The sequence below is a fragment of the Arachis stenosperma genome, chromosome 10 (genome assembly GCF_014773155.1).
Source record: "Arachis stenosperma cultivar V10309 chromosome 10, arast.V10309.gnm1.PFL2, whole genome shotgun sequence".
NCBI lineage: Eukaryota > Viridiplantae > Streptophyta > Magnoliopsida > Fabales > Fabaceae > Arachis > Arachis stenosperma.
In genome coordinates, this window is record NC_080386.1 from 125,806,372 (window position 1) to 125,831,439 (window position 25,068).

The following is a 25,068-nucleotide window of genomic DNA, read 5'->3' on the forward strand; positions in this document are numbered from 1 at the left end:
GACAGTTAACTCACCTATTCACTTAAGTTATTCACTTAAGTAAGTATTGCAGATTTGAAATTCTCCTTGTATATGTAGCAATTAATTGACTAATAGTTGAACTTTAAATGAAATTTCGATCTGATGTACTAAATTAGTTATTGATATACCGAGTTGAGAGATACGGTAGAAAATTAAAATTAATAATTTAAAATTACTTTTATAAACAATTACATAAATCAGTAACCAATAACTAAGTTTTAAGAAATAGAGAAACATTTAGACATATATCTTTCTTTCTCCTAGTATAATACGTTCTTCCCATCCTTTACTATAATTAATCGTCGAAATAAATTGTCTATAAAAATTGTTAATGTAACATTTTTATTTTGTAACGAAAGTGTTGGTCGTCTTACATAAATCGTGTAATTAATATTCACCTTTATGTAAGATCCGTACATTTATTATTTATAATCGAAGTTGTTAGAAATCTTTGATTTGTCCAAATAACAACATTCACCTAAATGATGAAATTGGATTACATATTTAATTTGCATGTTATTTTCAAAGATGACTTTCAATACTCGATTTGACTTAAGCAAGGAGCATCTCTCGTGTGCATGGGAATCTAACCAAACTTTCAACAATGTGCAAATTTATGGGTTCTTTTAGGTGATCTCGCTTTGCCTCAAATTGGCAGAAAAAACAGTTGATTATTTAGGGTTTGCTTTAATTTTGGATCTCAAAGGATTCTCTCTATATATATAGCTCCTTAGCTATTATTCAAGTGAGTTACTTTGATTCCTTCTTTTTAGTCTATAAGCTATAAAAAGCCTTAAAGAACTCTCAACTTTGTAGTTGACAATGAAAAAGTAGATCCTCACTAGGATTCATATACTTTGACATTACACTTTCTCCACTTCTAGAATTTTCTTCTGAATTTCTATTTCAACTAATCAACACCTATTTCTATTTTTTTTTAAACCTTTCAGTTATAAAAGATTGGTAAACTATAACTTGCTGATGCAAACTCATCTTTATTTATGTTTTTTTTAAATAGTTGTTAGTCTCTAAATTTACAAAAAAAAAAACTTTCTCACAAATTTAAAAGTTCTTAGGACTCGTTTGGAAAGCTTCAAAAATAACTTTTTTGAGCTTTTGACTTATCAAAAATAATAATATTAATGTCTGGTGTAATATTCAAAATCAAATTACAACTTTCTAAGAAATTATTTAAGAGTTTATAGAGAATTTTAAAAAAATTACTTTTCTCATAATGCTACTACTTTTTATCATATTTCTATAAAATAAATACTTTTAGAACTAAAAACTCAAATACAAAATAACTTATTTATAAGCTACTTTTAATATAGTCATTTATTGTTTAAACTATTTTTAAAAAAAAAGCTTAATTAAGCTGTTTATCCAAATTAGACCTTAGACTAACGACTAATAAATAAATATCAAATATTGACTAAAAAATTAGTTAGATACCAATTTAAAATTTAAAAATATTTGGAGACTAGAATTTAGAAGTTAAAAGCAATCATAATTCATAACTTGTTTTTTCAGGTTTTTTTTATACTTTTACTAACTTTGGCTATAATAAATATTATAGGTATGAAACTATAATTATTAAAGAATTTTACTATCATGTGCTTTAAGAACATAAGTTAAACATATTATAAAAGAAATATTTTAATATTGTTTATTGTTTTTATGCATTAAAAATATAAAAAAAATTGTTTTTATAACAAATAATATTAAAATATTTCTTTTTATGGTAGGTTTAATCTATGCTCTTAAAACACACAGGATATCAAAATCTATTATTAAATCAAATAAAGTAATTTTAGTTATTGTTACTATAATAAGACTTAATAATTGAACCGAATTAAAGCACTCAATTTTCAAAGAATCATGAGATCATTTTTCTATATGTTGAATGCATGTGGTCGCTGAAATTAAGACTCGTAAGTGTTGAATTTTAGAGAAACATACACATTAAGTAGTTAATCATGTTCATGACCTTGTTGAAATTAGTAAACTGCTCTGACCTATAGAGCTTCTTAATTAAGCTCAAAATTAAAGACCCTCAAAAGTCGGTGTCACCAGATGATCCTTTCAATTATGGACATTGTTGGGGAGAAAAAAAATATCTGTTTTTGGTCATGAAAAAGACCTCTTTGCCAATGGCATGGGTGCTATGAATTATGATGAATAATAACAAATAGAGTGTATACTCAAATTAATTCTTAATAAATCTCAGATTAAACATTTTAATATTTAATAAGTTTTTATCTTTTAAAAGTTTCTAAGAATTATATCTTCAGATAGATTGATCCTTCTATTGCTTTGAATAATATTTTAATATGCATATTAATAAATAAATAATTTTTTAACAAATTTTATTATAAGTCAATTAAATTTCTGATAAATATTCTTTTAAGATAAACTAATCTTTTTTTAGAGTGATTAGTGATCTGTCTCGAAAATCTTTAAAATAATAAAAATTTATTAAAAATTAAAAATCCAGTTTAAAATTTTCTAGATACCAAATGTAAGTGTATACTTTAATAAATAATATGCATTGATATATATATATGCTAAGTTGCAAACAAAATAAACTTGCAAAAGAATTAAGAGGGTAGTAGCTTTTTGAATTTTTATCGGTCATTCAATGAATTTATGACCCACCTAAGACCTTTCTTCTCCCCTCCCTGCCTAATTGAACCCTACATGGTGTAATTTTATTACTCATATAATAGTCTTTGAAATTTTGTATGTAATTTTTTAAAGATGTCAATTATTGGATAATTAAAAAAAAAACATAAAAAGCGGCATCGTGTGGCCCTCATAGAGTCAACAATTTAGTAAATAGTTAATGTGGGAGTTGGAGAATTAGAATTTTTTTTTCAATTGTGAAATTAATGTTTAAGGTTAATTAGAGTCCACGTAACACACAAATTTTGTGATATTGTCACTACTACTTAGGCCTCTGATGTTTTGCTTTATACATGTAGTAATTTATTAGCTAAACATTAAATTTTTTAAATAGAATTTAGTATTACCATATATTAGTTTTTGTTTTGTTAGACTAAAAAATACCATAAAAAAAAATTGAACACACTTTATTCTTTTAAGGAATTTATTTACGGACAGTCATGTTGTCAGTATTGTTTGATGTCAATTGGCGCATACTAATTTTATTGACGTTATACATTATCGATGCTATTGTCGTGAATATTTAAATAAATTCATTACTTATTAAAATAATTTTTATATTAATTACCAACGTTCTACGACAAATTATTTTTATATAATATTTTTAATTATTTTTTTGACGTTTTTATTATTGACGGTCGAACCGTCGCTATAAATATCTTAATATTACCGCCAACTCGAGTCGCCAATGAATTGTGATCAGATTTTTTTAACGGGCCATTTATCTATATGATAATTACCAATTTGTAGCAATAGATAAACTGTTAGTAAAACTGAATTCTCTTGTAGTATGTAATTTAATAATCATATAGATATTGTTATATATTATAATATTTATAAAATATATAAAAGACTTAAGTTAACAATCAGGTCATTTTTGTCGAACAATTATTATCCTTTAGGAATTATGGAATAGTTCACATACAATTTGTTTTATTTTATTAATTTAGATGTTTACTCTAATTTTAATTGTGTGCCATCATATTCATCATAAATTAAATAAATGAAATTGATAGCTTGTATTTTTCTTCTACTTGTACTATGAGGAGTGCTGTTTCTTGATCAGCATTGTGGTTTGCTCAACTATATTTTGTTAAAGCTCTTCTGACTTTTAAGAATTAGAACTTTAGTCTTTGCTCATTTTAGGTTGCAACAAAAAAGATAGAACCATAATAATAATCAATGTACCCGCAAGAATTTAATCAAACATAGTTTTCGCGTTTCTTGTAATATTGTTATCATCATGTTAGTTATTATCATCATTTCTTAAGAAATATATGTTTTTTTTAATGATATATTAAAATTGTGCACCTACCTTCTTATCTTTTTTTTTTTTTTCAGAGTACAAAATCTTGTGCACCTTTAAAACAACAAAAGATTGTGCACACCCACGTTGGAACAGAATCAAATTGCCACTGAAACATGGCATGCATTTCTGGCATATATACTGAACTGAAACACCCTGCAACCAATGCAAAATATATGGGCCATTAATAGTTTATTTAAAAAAAAAAAAAGCAATGGCCTACCATTCTTTTAATTATTTTCTCTTTTTTTTTACCAGTCACTATGTATCATTGTTTAATCTAACTAATCTTTCTAATTAACTTAACTTGGATTGATTAAATAGTTAATTTATCCGTCTGTTTAAATAAAAAGATAAATTTTTAATTTAAATTTAGATCTATAAATTAATTCTTAACCTATTAAACTAAAAAAATATTGTAAAAAAAAAAGACTAATCCTTCTAATAGTAAGGAAATTCTAGGTCAAATTTTAGATATACGACTTTTTTTTCATTTTAAACTCAAACTCTAAAACATCATACTTTTCTAACTAATATTGTCACTGAACTATTAATCACAAAGCACAAACTTACTTACTATTTATCAAACGGCACTTGTTAAATTATTAATATTTTAATTTTTTATCAATAATTGAATTTTATTATCGAAAATTTAACTAAATCAATTTAAGAATTATTTGTAATGACAATGATTAGTCACCAAAAAAAAGTAGTGACAATGATTGTCTTTCTCAATATACTTAAATTTATAATTATGTTATATGTATATAAAAAAAATAGTTACGAGTATAAATATATATTAAAATATAAAATAAATATTAAAAATAAGTTAAATAATATATATACATATATACATACAAATATCTGATAAATAAATTCGTGACTAATTTTTATAGATATACACATAATATTTAAAAAAAAAAACTTAAAACCTTACTTTCAAGACTCAAATATAATTAAGATCAAAGGAATTAGCATTTTGTATATATTGATTAATTTGATAGATTTAGTTAACTTGTATTCTAAAAGTATATAGTAAGAGTATAATGATAAAAAAATATTTTTTTTAATAATTTTTAGTCAAATAATTTTTTTATGATGTTTCTAAAATATGTTGTTAGAGCATAGATTAGGAAAATGATAATTTGATTTATGAATGTTTTTCACCCGCAAAGATCAACCACGTGGGACTTGTATGAGTTTGACAAGTGTAATAGTCACACATTAAATAGGATCATAAATACAATGTTGGACCATAGCGATGCTAGAGCTGGCAGTGATCAAAGAAAATTTAAGGATGGTGTCCCCATTGTCCTTTCCTAAAGAGCCAATATGAGTCTTGGATCCATGAGAGAGCACACCACCACGTACAATCACCCACATTTAATTTTTCTATTTTAGCCTCCTTTTTTTCATTTTTATCTAGGGACCCTTCTTTTGTCTTTTCATGCACCAAATCATTCAAGATTCCCCTTGCGCAACCTTAGAGTCCCACCCTCTTTAATTACTCTTCTCCCTTCAAAATTACCAAAACACCCCTCATCAATTCAATTTAAGAAAAATATATATACTTATTGTTTATTTTGGTTTCCGTTAAAAATGTCTAAAATTTAATTAAAACAAATTATTTGTTTTTGTCTTCACTTTTAATTACTATACGTTCACATGACATAATGTGTTTAAAAAAAAATTTTAAGTATACTTACAATACTGGTATTTTATTAATTTTAATCATTAATCTTAATTATTATATATATATATTTTGAAATCAATAGTTAATATATTTGAATTTTTTTAAAAATATTATGTGTATATAAAAAAATTAATTATTAAATTAATTATTATATATTTGTATAACTTTTATATATTTATATATGAATATATCTATTATTTAATTTATTTTTAACGTGTATTTTATATTTTAATATATATTTTATATAAATAATTAATTTTTATATACATGTAGTATAATTAAAAAATATATAAAAACTAACTTTTAAATAATCTATATTAGCCAATTTTTTATATAAAATTATTTTAAAATTTGAAAATTTGAAAATTAAAAATTAAAATCTAAAATTAAAAAATTAACTAATATTAATTAAAAAGTAATTCTCTAATTAAAATATTTTTATATAAGTATTATTAATCACATCATCACTTAAGTGAAACTTTTGGCGGTAAAAAGTATATTATTGGATAAAAAAAAATTAACAAAATCTACAAAAGAAATAAATTTCGTAAAAAAAAAGAATGGATGGGATAAACTTTGGTCACAGTCACGACTATAAAGTGCCAACCTTTTTTGGCAGCTAAAATTTCTGTTCCTGGTAACAGATTGACTTGGGGGTTAAAAGCCATAATCTCCAATTGTGGATACCAAGTTGCTTGGCTAGGTCATCACACTTTCCCCCTCAATAATATGGCTATGATTTTCAACGAATATAAATAAAAATAGAGTCCTAGGTGAATTGCCATTGCCTCTTAAATTATTTATTTCACTGCTATAGTGCCTATACTATTGTAGCTCCATAATGTAAAAATTATTGGATCACCTTTTTCATAACTCCTCCTATGGTGCCCTTTTGTGTCAACTCTTCCTAATGCCTAATGCTACTTCAATAATTAGTATCGCTCAATTTAATGTCAATGGATACTTTAATTTACGGATTGGGACCATCTTTGAGTTCCATTTCTAGTGTACATTAAAAACTTTTTAACTGCTTTTCGAGTACTAATAATAATATTACCATTACTACTTAAGACTTACTATATATATATATATATATATATATATATATATATATATATATATATATATATATGTTAATTCTTTTCTTAAAAAATATTACTAATATCAATTTTAAAGTAAATAGCACTTGTAGGTCACTGCTGTTAAGTAGAATATATATGACACTTATTAAATATATCATTATATGATGAGTAATAAGCCAAGTAAAATTTTGAAAAAAGTTAGCGATAAATTTATAATGTTTTAAAGAAAATAAAGTATTAAGTAAGTTGTTGAGAAAAAATTGTGATGACCTGATAAGTTATTGAAAAATATATTAAGTAAGTTTCTAAAAAAATTAAAATGCTGAATTTATAGGTTCTTAAAGAATTATAATATTGAAAAAAATTATTTTTTCATTAGAAACTCATCATTTGATTGTGTCATGAATCTACTTCTAAATTTAAGTTAATAAAAAAGTATATGAATGATTATATTTTTATATTTTTTTACACAAAAACTTTTTAAATTTGTATTTAGTTATAAAAGTTTTGATATTATATCGTAAAATTATTTTTTTAAATTTAAACTAATAAAAATACCACATGAATTATTATATTTTTAAAATTTAAATTTTTTAAAATAAAAAAGTTAATAAAGTGATAAAATAAAAGATTAATCACCATTAATTTTATAATTTTTATGAAATATGTGTCTTATTATCTTAATTTAAGAGTGATTAGTTTTTTATTTTATCATTTTTTTGACTTTAGAAGATCTTGATTCATATCTCTAATACGCTACAACAATTTTGTTGGAAGTTTAATTACGTGGTACATTTTTCTTCAAAGACCAATGCATCTATTGCAAAATTTCCCCAAGATTTTATTTAGTCCTTTTTTCTTAGGTCTTATAAATTAATCACAAAAATTTTCAAAAGGTTATTTGTACTATTACTCTAATTATTTATATACCTTTAAGTAATAATTTAAATCTATAAAATAATAAGTCATAATATAGTAAGTGAGAGAGCGGGTGTTTTTTCATGACTTTGTTATAAAATTAATTGTTTCTGAGACATAAATATAGAAAATAAAAAAAATAAGACAAAGATAAATATTCTTATTTTCACATTTCATTTTTTCTCAAAAACAATAATATCCATACAATCGCAACTAAATTGTAATAATTAAATATTTTGTACAATAATATAAAGAATATAAAGTAGTGCAAGAAGAGTGATTATGAGAAGGGATATGCAGCAAGTGATTTAGTAACATGCATAATTAAGGGCTTTGAGTAGTAATAAGTACAAAGCTAAGGTTTGCATTATTATATATAAAGAGAAAAATTCAGAAAATGGAAGGAACCACTCTCTGGGTCTCACAGTAGCTTAGGCTGTAGCCGACCTTGCTGCCAGAAATTGCTATGAAACTTCACACTTCATAACTTACCACTGACACCACACTGCTTTAGTCAACTTTTTTGGGTCAAACCTACACAACAAAGTACAACAATATTATTTATACTTAGAGGTGAAACAAAATTAAATTGTTATATATAACACAAGATAATTTTTTATTTTTTTTATTTTTAATTACAAGAGTTTATTTTTAATCACTTAATTTGTCTTTGAAAAATTTTATATTGAACATTTTAATATTGACAATTTTAGATTGGATATTTTAATATTTAACAATTTTTTTAAGATGGTTTTGAGAATTATTCTCACAAGAGAGATCAGTTTCTGAGTTACTTTCAATTAATTTCTTAATATATGTATTGAATAAATAAATTTTTATTTTATTATAAGATAATTAAATTTTCAAAAAATATTATTTTTTTAGTGATACATATAAGAATTAATGCGTCCCACATATATAATTTTTTAACATTTTTAAAGAATAAAATTAATTGTTATTAAATTAAAATATAACTTATTTGTAATAAATTGTTCACTAGATGTCAATTTTGATGTCTAAATCAGAATGTTCAAATAATACATTTGTTCTCTAACAAGGGTGTTGAAATAATGTGGTAGAAGCACGTCATAATAATCTCGTCATATAAAGATAACTTTTATATTAGAGAGATTACCATTTTTTTAAAGGAGAAAAAAAAGTCTAATTTATGCTATAAAAAGTATTATTCTCATTCTTTGATAACAATGAAGAGAAATAGCATTATAAAAAATAAGGTCCACTATATAAAAAATTAGTTAAAAAAAAAAAAAACACTACTTGCTATTTGCATGTTAGATAACTTTGAATGACCATTAAAGTTGAATCACAGCTAGCTGAGATTACTGAGACTAAAAAATCCAACTTGGAATTGAAACCTTTCCTTATATTAGTGTACATTCTCTTTATTCTTCATGCTCAAAAACAGAAAATAAATATAATACTGATGATACATATATAAAATAGAAAAAATTAAAATTAAAATAAATAAATAAAAGTGGGATGGACCCATATATGATGAATAATTTAAGACCGGCCCTAGCTATATGCCATAAATACATGGTGACGTATCACATAAAAATTATGGCTATAACTTGGTAGCTCATTGTTGTTGATAGATTTAAAATTCTACCTCCTAGTAACATGAAAAGACAATGGAACCACTCCAATTTTATCTCTTCCATGTATTAATTAATTATTTGATCCTAATAATAATAATAATAATTTTCTTCATATCATGTTGCATTGCACTTATCCAAGAAGCCAAAGAAAATTAATTAATTAATAAAAGGGTATTAGAATATACCTTCGGAAATTCAGCTGAAAATGAAGGGCACTCTTGTAATGATAGTCCCTCACGCATAATACACACTGTTTCTTTCAAACAAGTTTTAATTAATTTATTTACTTATTGTCAGAAATGATATTGATATTTGTTCTTTATTATATCACCAAGACTTATCTACATACAATGGATTATGTATAAGTTGATAATTCGTACAAATATAATATAATTTTGTTTAAGACTGTCTAAAACATTTATATCTTTTGAACATATTTATAGTGATGAAAAAAGAACACAGAAATTAAAAGTTAAAAGATAGAATATATATGTAAAACTCAACAATGAATTGCAGAAACGAATGATAACTTGATAAGAAATTCAATTCTTTATTATTAATTAAAATAAGAATATAAATTTGAAATTCAAAAGAGATACATTTCCTAAAAGAAAAAGTTAAATAGTTTTATGCGTCTACCCGCTCTTTTCCCCCTTAATTAGGAGAGTAATATATATATTTTCAATATATAGTTTTACTTATAAAAAAATGAAAGGCTCTCATTTTTATTACTTACTATATTTTTTTAACATTTTTAACTTGTAAACATGGAGTGATATTCAAATTGGTAGTTAATAATTTTTTTGAACAATTAGCTTTTAGCAAAAAGAGAATTGATAAATTGGTTATTGATTTTTTTAATATTAGATAAATTAGTCATTTATCTTTTAAAATCTCAAACAATTTAATCTCTAAAATATGTTACTTTTAAGAAAAATTAAAGACTAATTTATCATTATAAAAATATTAGAAACTAACTTATTATTTTATTTTATTAAAAATTAATTTATTTAATATTCTAAATTAGTAATACGTACTAGAGAGATAATAATTTAAATTATCTTATTCAACTTAATATTTATAATTTTATGCATTTAACATCTATAATTATATATTTATTACATCTAATATTATCTAATTATTCCAGTAATAATTAAAAAATATAAATTAAGATAATTTTAAATTATTTTATACTAATTTTCTATATTCTCCCAAATATTTTTTAAAATAATCAAACACTATAGAATGTGATTAGTTTGTGTTTATATTTTTATTATTATTTTCAATGTTTTGTCTGATAAGAATTTTATGAAGAAAAAAAATAATAATAAAAAAATCTTATTTTCTATTTTTTTATAAAATTATAAAAATAAAAAACACTAAATAAAAAGAAAAAATAAAAATATAAACCAAACAACCTTAATTTGTCAATTTTTTATTTAAAACAAATGTGTACAAAATAAAAAAAATGATTAAAAATAGGTGGATTTGTGAATTGTGATTTCACTCTTTATTTATTACTCCATTTATATATGGCGCTGACCTTTCTTTCCCTTCTCTGCGCCCATCTCTTACATTAACAAGTCCATGTCCTTTTTCTCCCTTTAATTTCTCTCTCAACTTCTTGTTCTTCTTCTTCTTCTTCTTTATCTATCTATATATAAATAAGAAGAGATACAAAAGTGAAGTTACTACAAGAGTCTTGAAGCAACTACTATAGTAGTGTATTGCATGTAGTATTATTATTGTTAATCACAAATGGGACGCTCACCATGCTGCGACAAAGTTGGCTTAAAGAAAGGTCCATGGACTCCTGAAGAGGATCAGAAACTCTTAGCTTACATTGAAGAACATGGCCATGGAAGCTGGCGTGCTTTACCATCCAAAGCTGGTATATATCATCATTAATCTTAGCTTCTCCATAACAGAATTTGTTCATAGTTCTTGCACTCAAATTGTAACTACAATAATTTAAAAACTAGAGCGTCATCAGAATTTATTTTTTTTTGTTATTAATTAGTGGTTAATATTTAAAAATATAAGATAAAATATATTATTAAATTAATAAATTAAAAAAATTAAATTAATAGCTAAATAATGATTAAAAATAATAAATTCAGATGTTTTTAGCATTTTTTGTATATATGTGAATGGTGTTGATCTAACTATGTTTGTGTGTGTAGGGCTTCAGAGATGTGGTAAGAGCTGCAGGCTTAGATGGACTAATTATCTTAGACCTGATATTAAAAGGGGAAAGTTTAGTTTGCAAGAAGAACAAACCATCATTCAACTTCATGCCCTATTAGGGAACAGGTTTGCCTAATTTCTTTATCATCAAGTCATGTTTCTATGCTTCTATGAAACTCATTTAATTTGCTTAATCATTAATCAATCTTCAAGTTTTTAGTACTTTACATTATTTATTTCTTTATTTTATTTTATTTTATTTTCATTTTTGGGTGCAAAGGTATCATCCTCATTAGAGATATATAATATAATATAATACTCAAAATTAAACCCACCAAGATATTATTAATATTAATATTAATTATTAATTTCCTGGTCTGGTTAATTTTTTTTTCCGTTTCTTTCAAGATATGATTTATTACAAAATAAATGAAAAGATTTATTATGCAATGCAAGTTGATATTTTATTCCTATTTCTATACACAGAACATATTAATTGTGTGATGAGTATTTCATTTTGAGACAGGGAAGCTATAATTTCATTTCTTTTCAGCCCTTCTTGCTGTGTTCAGCAGAATGTCTTAAATGCAATGGCCTCTCAATTTCTTTATATCCAACTGTTTCAAAATCAAACCCCATCTCCAACAACAACAACAACATTTAAATAATTTTATTTTCCTTGTGCTTTCTGAAAAAATCCTGCCATTTCTTTAAATTTCCTGACATCTATCCAAGTTTAATTATTTATTTCAACCTATGGTTATATATTTAGTATTTAATATTTAATAATATTTTGCAAGAAGGATCTTCTCCCACTCAAATATATAATGGCAATGCATGTTGTAACTGCTGGTTCACAATATGCATGCACCTCTCATTTTCTCTTTCTTTCAAGATTTAAGTTTCCTTTCCACTTAAACAAATACTTAAAAATCAACAAAAACAAAAATGGCTTGCTAAATAAGTACCTTCAAAATATCATAAAAATAATCATGTATAAAAAAAAATATTTACTTATATTTTTTATATATTCAATACATAAAAAATTTTAAATTTTTTATTCTTGTCTTTTTTAACAAGTATTTTTAAAAAATTATTTAACTTTTATATACTATGCATCTAATCATATACTATAACATTTACAAAAAAAATTAATCAATTTCACTTATAGCTAAACACATACAAACTTACCTTTATTTAACATATCAAAATGAAACTTATTGAAAATAAATAAGAAAAAAAGAATAAGTAAATGATGGATTAATTCTAGGGTTTTGCATTGGTCTTTTTGGATTGGTGTATGTATGTATAATTATTAGAGCAATGCTATAAGAGTAAAATTTTTCAGCTAATATGAACTAATTTTTTTAAAATTATTTTATTCATTTTAAAAATAAAAATTAATTAATATTAATTAACTAAAAACTAATATTCTGAATTTATTATTAGTATTATTCAAAAATTGAGTTGCAGCTAACTTCATTTAAAGTTAATAGTTAAAAATTGTTAAATAATAATTTAGTCAAATTTATCAAATCATTAAACAACTTTTAATCATCGAATTTACATGAAATTAAATATTTCTGAATCTTCACATTATTATTATTAACAAGTTTGTGTTCTCTAATTGCTTGTTTGCTTAGGTGGTCAGCAATAGCAACACATTTGCCAAAGAGAACAGATAATGAAATCAAGAATTACTGGAACACGCATCTAAAGAAAAGGCTAACAAAGATGGGAATCGATCCCGTCACTCACAAACCCAAGAACGACACTCTCCTCTCTAGCGACGGTCAATCCAAGACCGCCGCTAATCTCTCCCACATGGCCCAATGGGAGAGTGCTCGCCTCGAAGCCGAGGCGAGACTAGTCCGAGAATCGAAACTAAGATCACACCTCACAACTTCTTCCTCATCAAACAACAAACCATCATCAGACGTAGTATCAGCAGCACTCCCACCAACTATACCCTCTTCTCGTTCTTCTTCTTCTTCCATTGATGTCTTGAAAGCTTGGACCAATGGAGGATGGTTGAAATCCAATGAAGGAAACAACAACAACAACAATGGTGGTGGTGGAATTGGAGACCTTGAGTCACCTACTTCTACTTTGTCTTTCTCCGAGAACAATGCACCACCGCCATTAACAATCATGGCTGGTGGTGGTGGCGGAGGAATAATTGAAGGGCATAATGGTAATAACGTGAAAGAAGAGGGTAAAGTGTATGATAGTCTTCATGAGTTAACAATGTCCGCCATGGAAGGAACGTCATGGGGTTCTTCGCATCAACATCACGATGTTATTGTTGGGGATGGTCACGTCGACGATGATGATGATGATCCCATGGTTGGTGAAGAAGGCTTCACGAATCTTCTTCTCAATGCAGCAGCACAATCTGATGATCGGAGTTTGTCTGAAGAAGGTGGTGGAGACGGAGCTAGTGGTGGTAGCGGCGACGGCGACGGCGACGGCGACGGCAATGGTAGTGATTTCTATGAGGATAACAAGAACTACTGGAACAGCATTCTTAACTTAGTAAACTCTTCTCCTTCTGATTCCCCAATGTTCTAATAATAAATATTAATAAATAATAATAATAATAATCTAATCATGGTTTTAAATCGCGGTTAATTGCTATTACAACATAATGCTCATTGTAATTTAATTTTCTTGTGGTCTAACTGTGACTGCAATTTAAAACCATGATCATGATTTTATAGTGAGTTACTATGTTTTGGAGTGTGACTAATAATAGTCTTATAGCATAAATAATAATATTCCTTAGAAAAAAGCCTAATCAAAAGAAAAAAAATTGACGCTTAATTTGCTGATGCTTAATTAATTATTAACAGAGACATTTTCCTGGATCAAATTAGTATACATATCTTAATGTTTTCTTTTTTTTTTCTTTTTTAATAGATAATGTGGGATACAGATGCTTTCAATTTCTAAGGTCTGGATTTTAATTGTGAGAATATAATAAGTTTCTTTAAACCAAACTGATAAAGTGTTAGTATAAGGATAATAGAGATAGTGTGTGTCTTTAATCTTTTTTACCCTAAGTAAATTCCGGTGTACAAATTGTACAAAAAAAATACCCAATAAAGGAAATATTTAGTATCGTCTTTATTGCTATTGGTTTTATGTCGCATTCTGGCTTTTCAAGATCAAAAGATTCAATTTTTATTTAATTTTGTATATAAAAAGAAATAATTTAATGTACACATAATTAATTTACCGTATCCTATTATCTTGAATTCTATTGCGTAAATATTTTGAGCTTTCTTCATCGTTTTATTCATTTGCTTGGTTGTCATGTACTTCTACTATATAAAGATGGATACCAAATACAAAAACATTTTGACTTTGGAGTTTGGATTGACTTATTTCTTTCTCGCAATTGGTGAATGTTAATGCTATTAAAAAAAAATAAAGAATATATCATTTTTTAAAAATTATCTTATTATATACTAAAGATAAAAAAATAAAAAATAAACATAATACATTTTAAATTTAAATTATTAATATAAAATAGAGAGTTAAAATTTGCATTAATAGAGAGTTAAATTTAAATTATAAATAGAGAGTTAAAATTTGCTTAAAATTAATTCTATTTTTAACAAGATTTTGAGAGCCGAACTAATTAATAAATTAATCAAAAAATTAATTTAAAGATTCAATAGTTAAATTATGGTCCAACCATAACCAACCAATTTAATTAAATATAGAATAAAATTATTTAAGTTAAACGTCTCTATATAAATAAAACCATGCATTAATATAATGGCAGTAGTCTAATACACATATAGAGCCTGTTAAAGGTTATCACTCATCTGCAGAACTAAAATGAGATTCCCCAAGAAGGCAAAAAAAAAAAAAAAAAAAATTCACACACACTTGAAAAAGCATACAACATAGTCCAATTTTAAACAAGAGACACATAAAATATGCATACACTCTTGAGAAATATGTATAAGCCACTGAAAAGAACATTATTTGAGGGATGTTTGTTACGTTATTCAAACTATTTACTTAGATATTATCACCATTTTTTGATTACAGTGTACTTGTTATTGTTATGTTAGAAATTAAATAACAAGTCAAAACCTATCAAATAAGGATGAAGCTTCTTGTTCCGGCGTATGCATGGCTCCCTCATACATCATGTGCTCTATGCCCCTTGCTTTTAAAGATTTGTAAAATGTGAACAAAACAGGCTAAAGCATTTGACAGCTTGATTTTAAATGAGGATGAGAAATTTAACCGTGTAAACTGCATTAATAATGTAGCACAATTTCTTAGTATATGGTTTGTACTTTTGCATCAACCCTTTCAAATAATTAAGAGTATTTTGGTTAAATGTACTTAATTTATTATATCATTTCTTTAAAATCAAGATTTAGGTTATGTTTCAGCGTAGTAATCTTAGCGGTAGATATAACTCGTCCTATTAAGGGATTGAGTTTTTCTTTCGTTTAAGTAAAAGAGGTATGCATAGTCTTTTAAAAAAATAGCGACAGCGTATATCTACAAAGATATTTTAAAGTTTAAATAAGTGAAAATAAGAAATGAGTATAATATTATTCAAAATAGTGTATCTTTTTTATTTTGGTTTTTTTTAATAGAATATTTAAATTCGATCATGCTATATTATGGAATTATTAGAAATGTTAACCTAATTTTGTGGTAACCGTTTCTAGATCTTATTTGAGCTTATATTAACACATTTTATTTATATAGTTTCAATTTATAAATAGTGCATAGCGAGTTATTAGTAATGGATAGGTTAATTTCTACAAATTGTTTGAGTGCTACTAAAAGTCGTAAGCTTAACTATATATATATGGAAAAATGTAGGGTATCAATATACTATCGAATAATTTATTATCAATAATAATTAATTATTATATTTTAAATATATATATGTATAAAGAGATACATTTAGGAGATATATCTATAAAAATATTTTTATTAGACATAATTATAAATAGATATTTTTATTAGACACATCTATAAAGATATTTTTATTAAATACAATTATAAATAAAAATTGACAAAAATTGATAGAATCCTTGTTGGTAATACGTAGTGAAATTGTATATATATACTTCAGAAATTGATGTACCGCAATTGTAAGAATAGTTATAACCTTCTTATAATAAATTTGAATGATTTTAAAAAAATAGACTCATATTAGGTTTAATATAAATAATCACTAAAAAAAATCAAAGAAAATATATGAATAAAGCTATTTCTTCTAACTCATATATAAACATTCCTATACTAGATATATTCTAAATCACTAGTATATATCATATTTCTATATTTCTAACTTTAGTTGCTCAATCATCAGTTGACTCTATCTTCAAAATTCAGAAGCATCTTCCTCTCATTTTAGGTATATATCTCAATCATAGAAATTCATTATCTAAAGTTTTTTTTTTCAAAAAAAAAAAAAAGTAGAATTGCATTGACTAAGTGGAATCTTTTAATTTGGAAGAAAAAAAAGAAATAGCCAAATAAAATTTATTACACAATTAGCTGGTTGGATCTTAATATAATAGAGAGATAAGATCAAAGTACAAGATGAGTAGCACGGACTATGAATTGTTTTTATTGCGATGTGCTTAACTAGTCATGGGTTCCATTCATCACAAGTAGGGCCATTCATAAAGTGAACGGCATTTACTTCTAGGACTAGTAGTAATAAATTAATTATTCCAAACTTATTTTTTAAAATTTAAAATTTGAATTATATAATGCAGAATTTATTTTGAAACAACAAGAATAAATTCTGAAGTTTTTTTTACATAAAACTTAGAAAAATAATATGATTTTCATTTTTTATAATACCACTCGACATATGCCTTTTTTAATTTCTTTTGTGTGTTTAAATAAATTTGTAAAAAAAAATTACAATCAAATTGTTCATTCCAAAAACTTGAATTATTAATAAAGAATGTAAGTAGAATGTGTTAAAAAAAAAGTCTATGCAAAAAACTTACATAAATTTAAAAGAGATTTTTACGAAAGAAGATGCGTTAAAAATATAATTATTTATATATCTTTTATTTTTAGTTTATGTTTTTAGGAAAAGTAATAATTTTATGATATTATATATTTAAATTTTAATTTATCACTAATATTATTAAATTAAATTATAGGTCTCACTCATTTTTCGGTTTATTTACTTTTTACACCCTTAAATTGGATAGTGCTTAAAATAAAATAAAAATTGTAAAAGGAAATCTTGAAAGCATGATAATGTTGGGTACGAGCTAGAACATGTGTTATATGGTGATGCGTGCACTCCAAAACAAGAAGCTTCCGATCTTCAGAAAGGTACCTTTTACAAGTCCATGTTCTAACAAAGATAGAAATCTGAGGAGGTTGAAAAATAATAATGAATCTGATAAGTTATGATGAGTAGCTTGTATGTTATATATATATATATGTACAAAATGGACACTGTTATGCTCATTAGTGATAGAGGATTATTTCACGGATAACTTGCGTAAATATGGCTCATGATATAGAAAAATAAATGATGCATGAGATGTAATTTTTATAAGGGCTATGGCAATTACGGATATAAATGGATACGGGTAACTATGTTGATCCGGCTAATATTCGGTCCAATTTAATTAAATCTAATAATAGTCTAATATTTGGGTTTAGTGGGATAAATTTTAGGATTAATTTAATAAATTTTTATTTTTTAAAAGTAACTTACAAAATTAGTTTTAAAAGATAATTTTTTAAATGTTGTAGTATCTATATTTAGATAATTTTTAATAAATATAAATAACAATAATTATGTTTAACAAAATAAATTTTAAAATTTAAAAAATATTATCATAGACACATCAATGTAAGAGTAAATTTAAAAATTTGTTATATATGAGATTATTATATTAAATTTTTTAATTTTTATAAGCATATGTCAATTTTTTAAAAAAAATATCTTAAGCGTTTTAAAAATATTTTTATCTTTTAAAAATTACAAATAAATATATAATTTATATTACCAAATATAAAATAAAAAAATTAAATTTTTAAAAAATCCAAACATAAATTCTACAAAAAAAATTTACCAAACTTATAAAAATCCGATGAACCCATAACACTACAAGAAATAAGGGGTTTAGCCACGAAAAAAATTGTGGCTAAACTCTAAGATAACCGTAGCAACTATACATTGGCCACGAAAGAATATTTGTGGCTAATCGGGGGGTTGCATTTTTAATTTGCCACGATTTTAGCGTTATTAGGCACAATTTTAAACATCGTGGAGACCTTCAAAGAGCCACGATTTGTATATCATTGTCCACGCATAATGCCGTGGCTAAATAAGAATAATTAAATAAAAAAGTATAATTCTACTACACTTCATCCGTAGTTAATTTGTGCAGGCCGGGTTTTTCAGCCACATTTTTGTGGCTAATGTTGGATTATTTAATCACACTATTTTTGTGGCTAACTCACTATATTTTTCACATACAATTCAGGGCTAATTTGTGCTAATTTGCTCTAATTGAACAATTTTATTAAATTAAAATTATATTTATATATATTACATTAATAACAAAAATCAAACTTTTTAAATATATAATATCTAACATTTTTCCATAAAAAAATACTAATAAGAATTCAGTATAATAATAATAATAATAATAATAATAATAATAATAATACAAATCTAAACTTATATATAATAAGAAATAAAAAAAATTTAACATAAATAAAATAAATTCTAATCCCTTCTAGATTAAATATATTTAAAATTTCAACTATTACTTATTAAATATATCAATTAAATGTCTAACATATCACTAGATAAACTAGGCACTTTATCACTGTATTTTGATAACAAAAATTTGTACAGAGCTGCCATATCCATAGCTTTTTCTCTAAAATTTCATCCGGTTTCTCTAAATTTATCACACATCATACATTTTCAATACCAAAGACCTTTCCAATTTACAGCGTTGCTCTACGAGCCATTACACCCAGAAATTTGTCCATGCCCATCAAGTTCCATAATGTCTTTTTCATCCATTTTCAAATGCCAAACTTGAATTGTCGTCCTTTTGCTAGTTGTAATTTCTCCCATAAAAGTGTCTGCAATGAATATAAAATTGAATAAAAAAAATAAACTAAATATTAGAATTCAAAAAATCACGTAAAAAAAATTGAAATTTCATATACCTTGACATTCACAACTAAAGGGTCATTATAATTTTTTTTGGTAGGTACTGATTGAGACTTATTTCACCCAAACCTTCTGCAAATTCTTCATTATTGTTGATATTCTGTGCTATCGTAATTCTGCTAAAAGGTCTCTTCTGAATTATTATGTTTTTGTTTCACGAAAAAATCTACTAAAAAAACTAACAAATAACAAAGAAAAAATCAGTATTTTGAGTTTGGAGGATACCCTATCATATGATAGGGTTCATATAGTGTGGTTAAAGAGAGTGCTTTTAAGGTGCTGCAGAAAAGTAGGAGTTAAGAGACAACGTGAATGATGGGAAGTTATATTAAAATTTGTCCGTGATTATTTTAACTTTCCGCCAAAAACTACTTCAGAAGTTAAGCGCACATTAAAATTTTAAATTTTAAAAATTCAGCTTGACCAATGTTGTTTAAATTGTCTTTTAACTTTCTTTAATCTTAAGAATATTTCTTTCATACTGTTTATTATCTACTAAATATACCTTAAATTATTTTATTTTTAATACAATAGTTATTTATTTATTTTTTAATGGTCAAATATAATAAAAAATTTAAATTTAAATTTTGATTTTGTAATATTTTTATCTTTAATTTTTATTACAATAACAATAAATAACCAAAAAACTACTTTAATAAATATATGACCCTCACAATCTCTCGTTTCATGCAGTTGATAGTTGATGATTTAAACAATATACTATTATTTAATTATTTACCTATTATACATGAAACAATATAACAAGAGTTATACATTAAGTAAATTTTGTAAATACTTTTACCTGAAAATTTTAATGTTTAATAAATTTTAATTACTAAATTAGTTACTAAAATTTTATTACATTAGACAAATTAATTATCAGATAAAATTGTTATAAGAAATTTTATAAATTAATTTCTTTGTTACTTAATAAAATTTCAAATTTTTATACAAGTGACTCATAAATTAATTAGTATTAATTTTTTTATAACTGAAAATAATTGTAAAATAATTAATTAATGGAATATACCAATTAAATAATAGTAAAAATAAAAAAATTTAATTCATAATTTCACAAAATAATTTTAAAAAGATAATTATACATATAATAAGAGTACAGTACTCACAAAAATATATAGTATGTACTAAACTATATAAATAAAGACTATTTTTTTTTTAACTTATTCTCATTTTTTTAAATTCAAAAAATGATAAATAATTTATTTTTAATAAAAACCAAAAAAATTTTTATACTTACAAATTATTGAACTTTTTATTATCTATTCAAATTATATTATTTTAGTTAAATAAATTTTATCTTTATAATTAACTCAAATATTAGAATATTATCTTTATTTTTATAATTTTTTATTTTATCTAAATTCATTTTTTTATATTTTTAGATTTAATTTCATAAATATGTGTTAATGTTAGAATATTAAAAAAATGATACTATACATTAATAAATTTATTTAAAAAATTAATTTATTCAAGACAGAATAGCCATAGTACGTTAATGTAAGAAAGAAATACAGCTAAATTTGTTTGTAGCAAAAGATTAAATTTTAGTCGTAATGTTTAGGGATAAATAGAAGACACGCTCATTTATTTTTATCACGATTTAGTGTTCGTAGTTAAAATTTGGTGGCTAAACACCGTTTTTATGGTAGTGTAAGGAGCTTTTTTTCTTTTAAATAAATAAAAAAATATATTTATTTTTTAAACATTTTTTTAATTTTTTACTGTTTTAAACATTTTCGCATACAGAATATAATGTAGATATGGACTGCAAAATAACCTAACAAGTCTATAGTGTAAACGTACTAGTGCAATAGAGATAGATGTACATTATTATTACGCAACTGTTGGCATTGTAATAGTGTGAGAACGCTATAGCTTACTAACTGCATGTAAACTTGACAAAAAGATTGCTATATATATCACATCCTTCCGGTAATTTTCACCTTTTATCTATTCTTTCTTCTTTTTCACAAAGACAAATTTTCTAAATGATTAGTGAACATATAGCTGTTGTTTATTATGCATACTTAGCGGTTGCATTTGTTGACAGAGTTTAAAAGTTTGATTTTGATCAACATAAAAATACTTGTAATTAAGCATGTTCGAAAATTAGATATCAGTACATTTCAGTGGATGCTATGAGGAATATTCAGTATAAGGTATTATGGCTAAAAAATGATGATCACAAATGATTTATGTTTGATTGCTATAAAAAGATTATGATCAAACAAGTGATAGAGCTTTGCATGAGTTGGTGGACGTTGCTAATAGTTCTTCTTCCTCACCTGCAGTTCTAATAGATTGCACAACAAGACCTAGTTATGGTTGCAACTGAAATAAGCAATTAACGAGATCCATCTAACATGTACATACGTTAAATTTATCTGTCATCAATAGCCTACTGATCAATTTAAATATGTAACAACAAGTATACTGCCAGAGTACATCTAGCGCAGTGTCATTAGGCATCTATCTCAGGCGAGCCTTCAACCATGTTATCTTAATGTGGTGAAAAACTCGGCCTATTGCAACCCTCCCATGGCTCCTGCTGTCATGGCAATGTTCCAAGTGCCTCCTCGACCATATTCATCCCATGTGTTATGATTGTAATAATGAAAAATCACGACTGCAAATCACCTAGCAGCTCTCCATGCATCTGCAAGCCAAAGTGATAAGCAACAACCTGAAGGATAACATATGCTCACCCCATGACATGTCGAACGAATGGGTCTCTCGACACCATCTCTAATCTTGACAAAGGTCAATATGAGCAAGTTGTTGAAGTAAAAATCTCTAACTTGAGCTACATGGGTGAAACCAGCCTCCTCTAAATACGGCAACAATGCATTAGACGGCCCTTCTACTCTTGATCCCTATCCCTCCTTGAAAATAGGACCTGCCGACTCTGTAATTTCGACATTAACTTCGACATTAACCTTAATTTAAACCACCACTAACAATAATACCTATTATGTAAAGCAATCCTAAAGGCTAAAGCTCTATCAACCATAAATTACCATTCATTTCAATTATAATAAACTACAACTAACCTAAATCCAAATATTTTTACATTAAATTTTAACCAATACTACTAATAACACCTATTATGTAAAACATCTCTAAAAATCTAATCAACATTTATCTCATTTCATAATAATTTACAACATGTAGGCCAAATCCAAACATTTTACATTAAATTTAAAAGTCTGCCCAACTTATATATTTATAAACATCTACTTTCTAATATATTAAAATTATCCTAAACTTATAACTACTAACAAACCAACTAACAACTATAATATAATAAACAAAAAAATTAATTTAAATTTTAATCTGATCATCAATGTGGCCCGCGATATGTCTATATTCATTCAAACAATTAACATCATTTCTCCGAATCATTGTGACAAAAGCTTTTTTTCCTCTTTCTTTCTCTTTTTTTTTCTCAATTCTAACAAGTTGCAAACTTAACAAATGATTTAAGTATATTGCGCTTACATTGTTTTGTAGTGTGGTCCTTATTATTTTGCAAACAACAGCTGCGTAATAATGCGAGAATCTGTCTTTCTCTGTTGTGCTGGCATGGGCTGCACTATTGCGTTAATTTTCTACTTCGCAGTAAATGACTGTGTAATAGTCTCTGTCCACAAAATAGTTAATAAATGTTTCAAACAGTAAAAGATTTTTATAACGTCTGAAAAAATAAATGTTTATTTATTTTTTAAAAAAATACGCGACGTATATCATGAAATTCGACTAAATTTTTATGTTGGTTGTCGAAGATCTAACACAATTTTTTTTTATCTGAATTTGGAACCAACTATGTAGTGTAAGTGACCAAGTATAGTTTAATATCCGAGATTTACATGTAAATGATTTTTCTATACATATGATTATATGATAGAATTTAATAACATTATTTATTTGATCTATGTGATTGATCCATTTAGTGGGACATAACTTTATTATTGATGTTGTTGTATTTAAAAAAAAAAAAACACCCATAAGACCGTAAGTCCTTAAAAATCATGAATCAATGAATTTCATTATTTGAAAGACTTACTGCATTCAATAATAATGAAATTTTCTCGATTTTATATACTCAATAAAATCATGAAGAGATTGAAAATTAATTTACTTCTTTCACCAATGGAGCCATAAGGCCGTAAGTGCTTCAATGCGTGATTTTTTTTGCAGGTAAATATCTCTTAGTTTATCAGGAAGATAGCACATCGATCAAATTTGGATATAGAAATATAAAATTGAGTAAATGTCACTGACAAAATCCACATTTTTCAAATGCCTTGGGAAGATTTCATTGATTCATGTGGTACAATCAATGCGACACTACTGTGGCTCACTTGTTTATTTATATCTTTCGTTTTTTATTATTATGAAAAAAAAAATAAGAGAAAAGATAATGTTGCTCATTCAATATTCTTTTATGGCGGTGGTCCAAAATATGAGAATAATTGCCTTTTCTACATCATTTTCGATTTTCCATTTTCTGTATCTATTTAAGGATATCTTTATGAAAAACCGGCAAATAAATAAATAAAATCTCAACCTCTTCACCGACGAGTAAAGTGAAGAGCCCTTAATAATAACCTGCATGTGCATGGGGTTAATAGGCCTTCACCATGTGTGAATATTGATCCATCATGAGAGAGAAAATTTAAAATTAAATAAAATTATCTGAATCCGCAAATTAGTGATTTCTACTATTTGAGAAATGCATGACATATAAATTACAAATAAAATGGTTATTTTTTTATTCTATATCAAAATCTTAAATATTTTTTTTTGCCACAAGTGTCTATCAAGTTATATATTCTTTGATTCAAATACCAGTGAATTTTTAAAAATTTTAAATATTCTTTTTATAAATATTTTACACGTGCAGAATTTATATCTAGTTCTAAAATATTACCAAGTGCACAAACTTTTCAAAAATATGTTTGGTAATCTATACAAATATAAATTTTGATTATACAAATTGTTAAGAATACTTTTTTTGATCTGGAAAGAGATTTACAAAGTGAAAGAAGAAAATTCTAAGAACTAAACTGATGAAAAATTATAAGATTTTCGAACAATACTTTATTTGTTTGTTCTTCTACAATTCTTTTGACTTACATATATAGTATTAGAGATTTATTTGTTTGCTGAAAATCTCTTCTTCTTTTACTGTCATTTCACTTCTCAAATTAGATGGAAATGATGTTTGCTCTTTGGATGTATATATAGTGATTTTTCATATGAAACATGATTTTGTATTGTTATGCACAATAGAAAAAGAAACCAATTCAAAGGATCGATTACCTTGT

At 25.1% G+C, this 25,068-nt stretch overlaps 1 protein-coding gene across 1 annotated transcript; it reads left to right on the top strand.

Annotated features, from left to right (window-relative positions):
- The first annotated feature begins 10,919 nt into the window (after positions 1-10,919).
- Positions 10,920-14,178, top strand: LOC130956169 (transcription factor MYB16-like). The gene is made up of 3 exons (XM_057883210.1): positions 10,920-11,212; positions 11,505-11,634; positions 13,152-14,178. The coding sequence occupies exons 1-3, from the start codon at positions 11,080-11,082 to the stop codon at positions 14,077-14,079; spliced, it is 1,191 nt and encodes a 396-aa protein (XP_057739193.1). The 5' UTR covers positions 10,920-11,079; the 3' UTR covers positions 14,080-14,178.
- Positions 14,179-25,068: the final 10,890 nt, after the last annotated feature.

Bases quoted from the DNA above. Each gene is read 5' to 3' on its own strand.
- LOC130956169 (XM_057883210.1), top strand. From the start codon at position 11,080: ATGGGACGCTCACCATGCTGCGACAAAGTTGGCTTAAAGAAAGGTCCA. The intron at 11,213-11,504 runs GTATATATCATC...TTGTGTGTGTAG, and splicing joins TGCTTTACCATCCAAAGCTG to GGCTTCAGAGATGTGGTAAG. The intron at 11,635-13,151 runs GTTTGCCTAATT...TTGTTTGCTTAG, and splicing joins CATGCCCTATTAGGGAACAG to GTGGTCAGCAATAGCAACAC.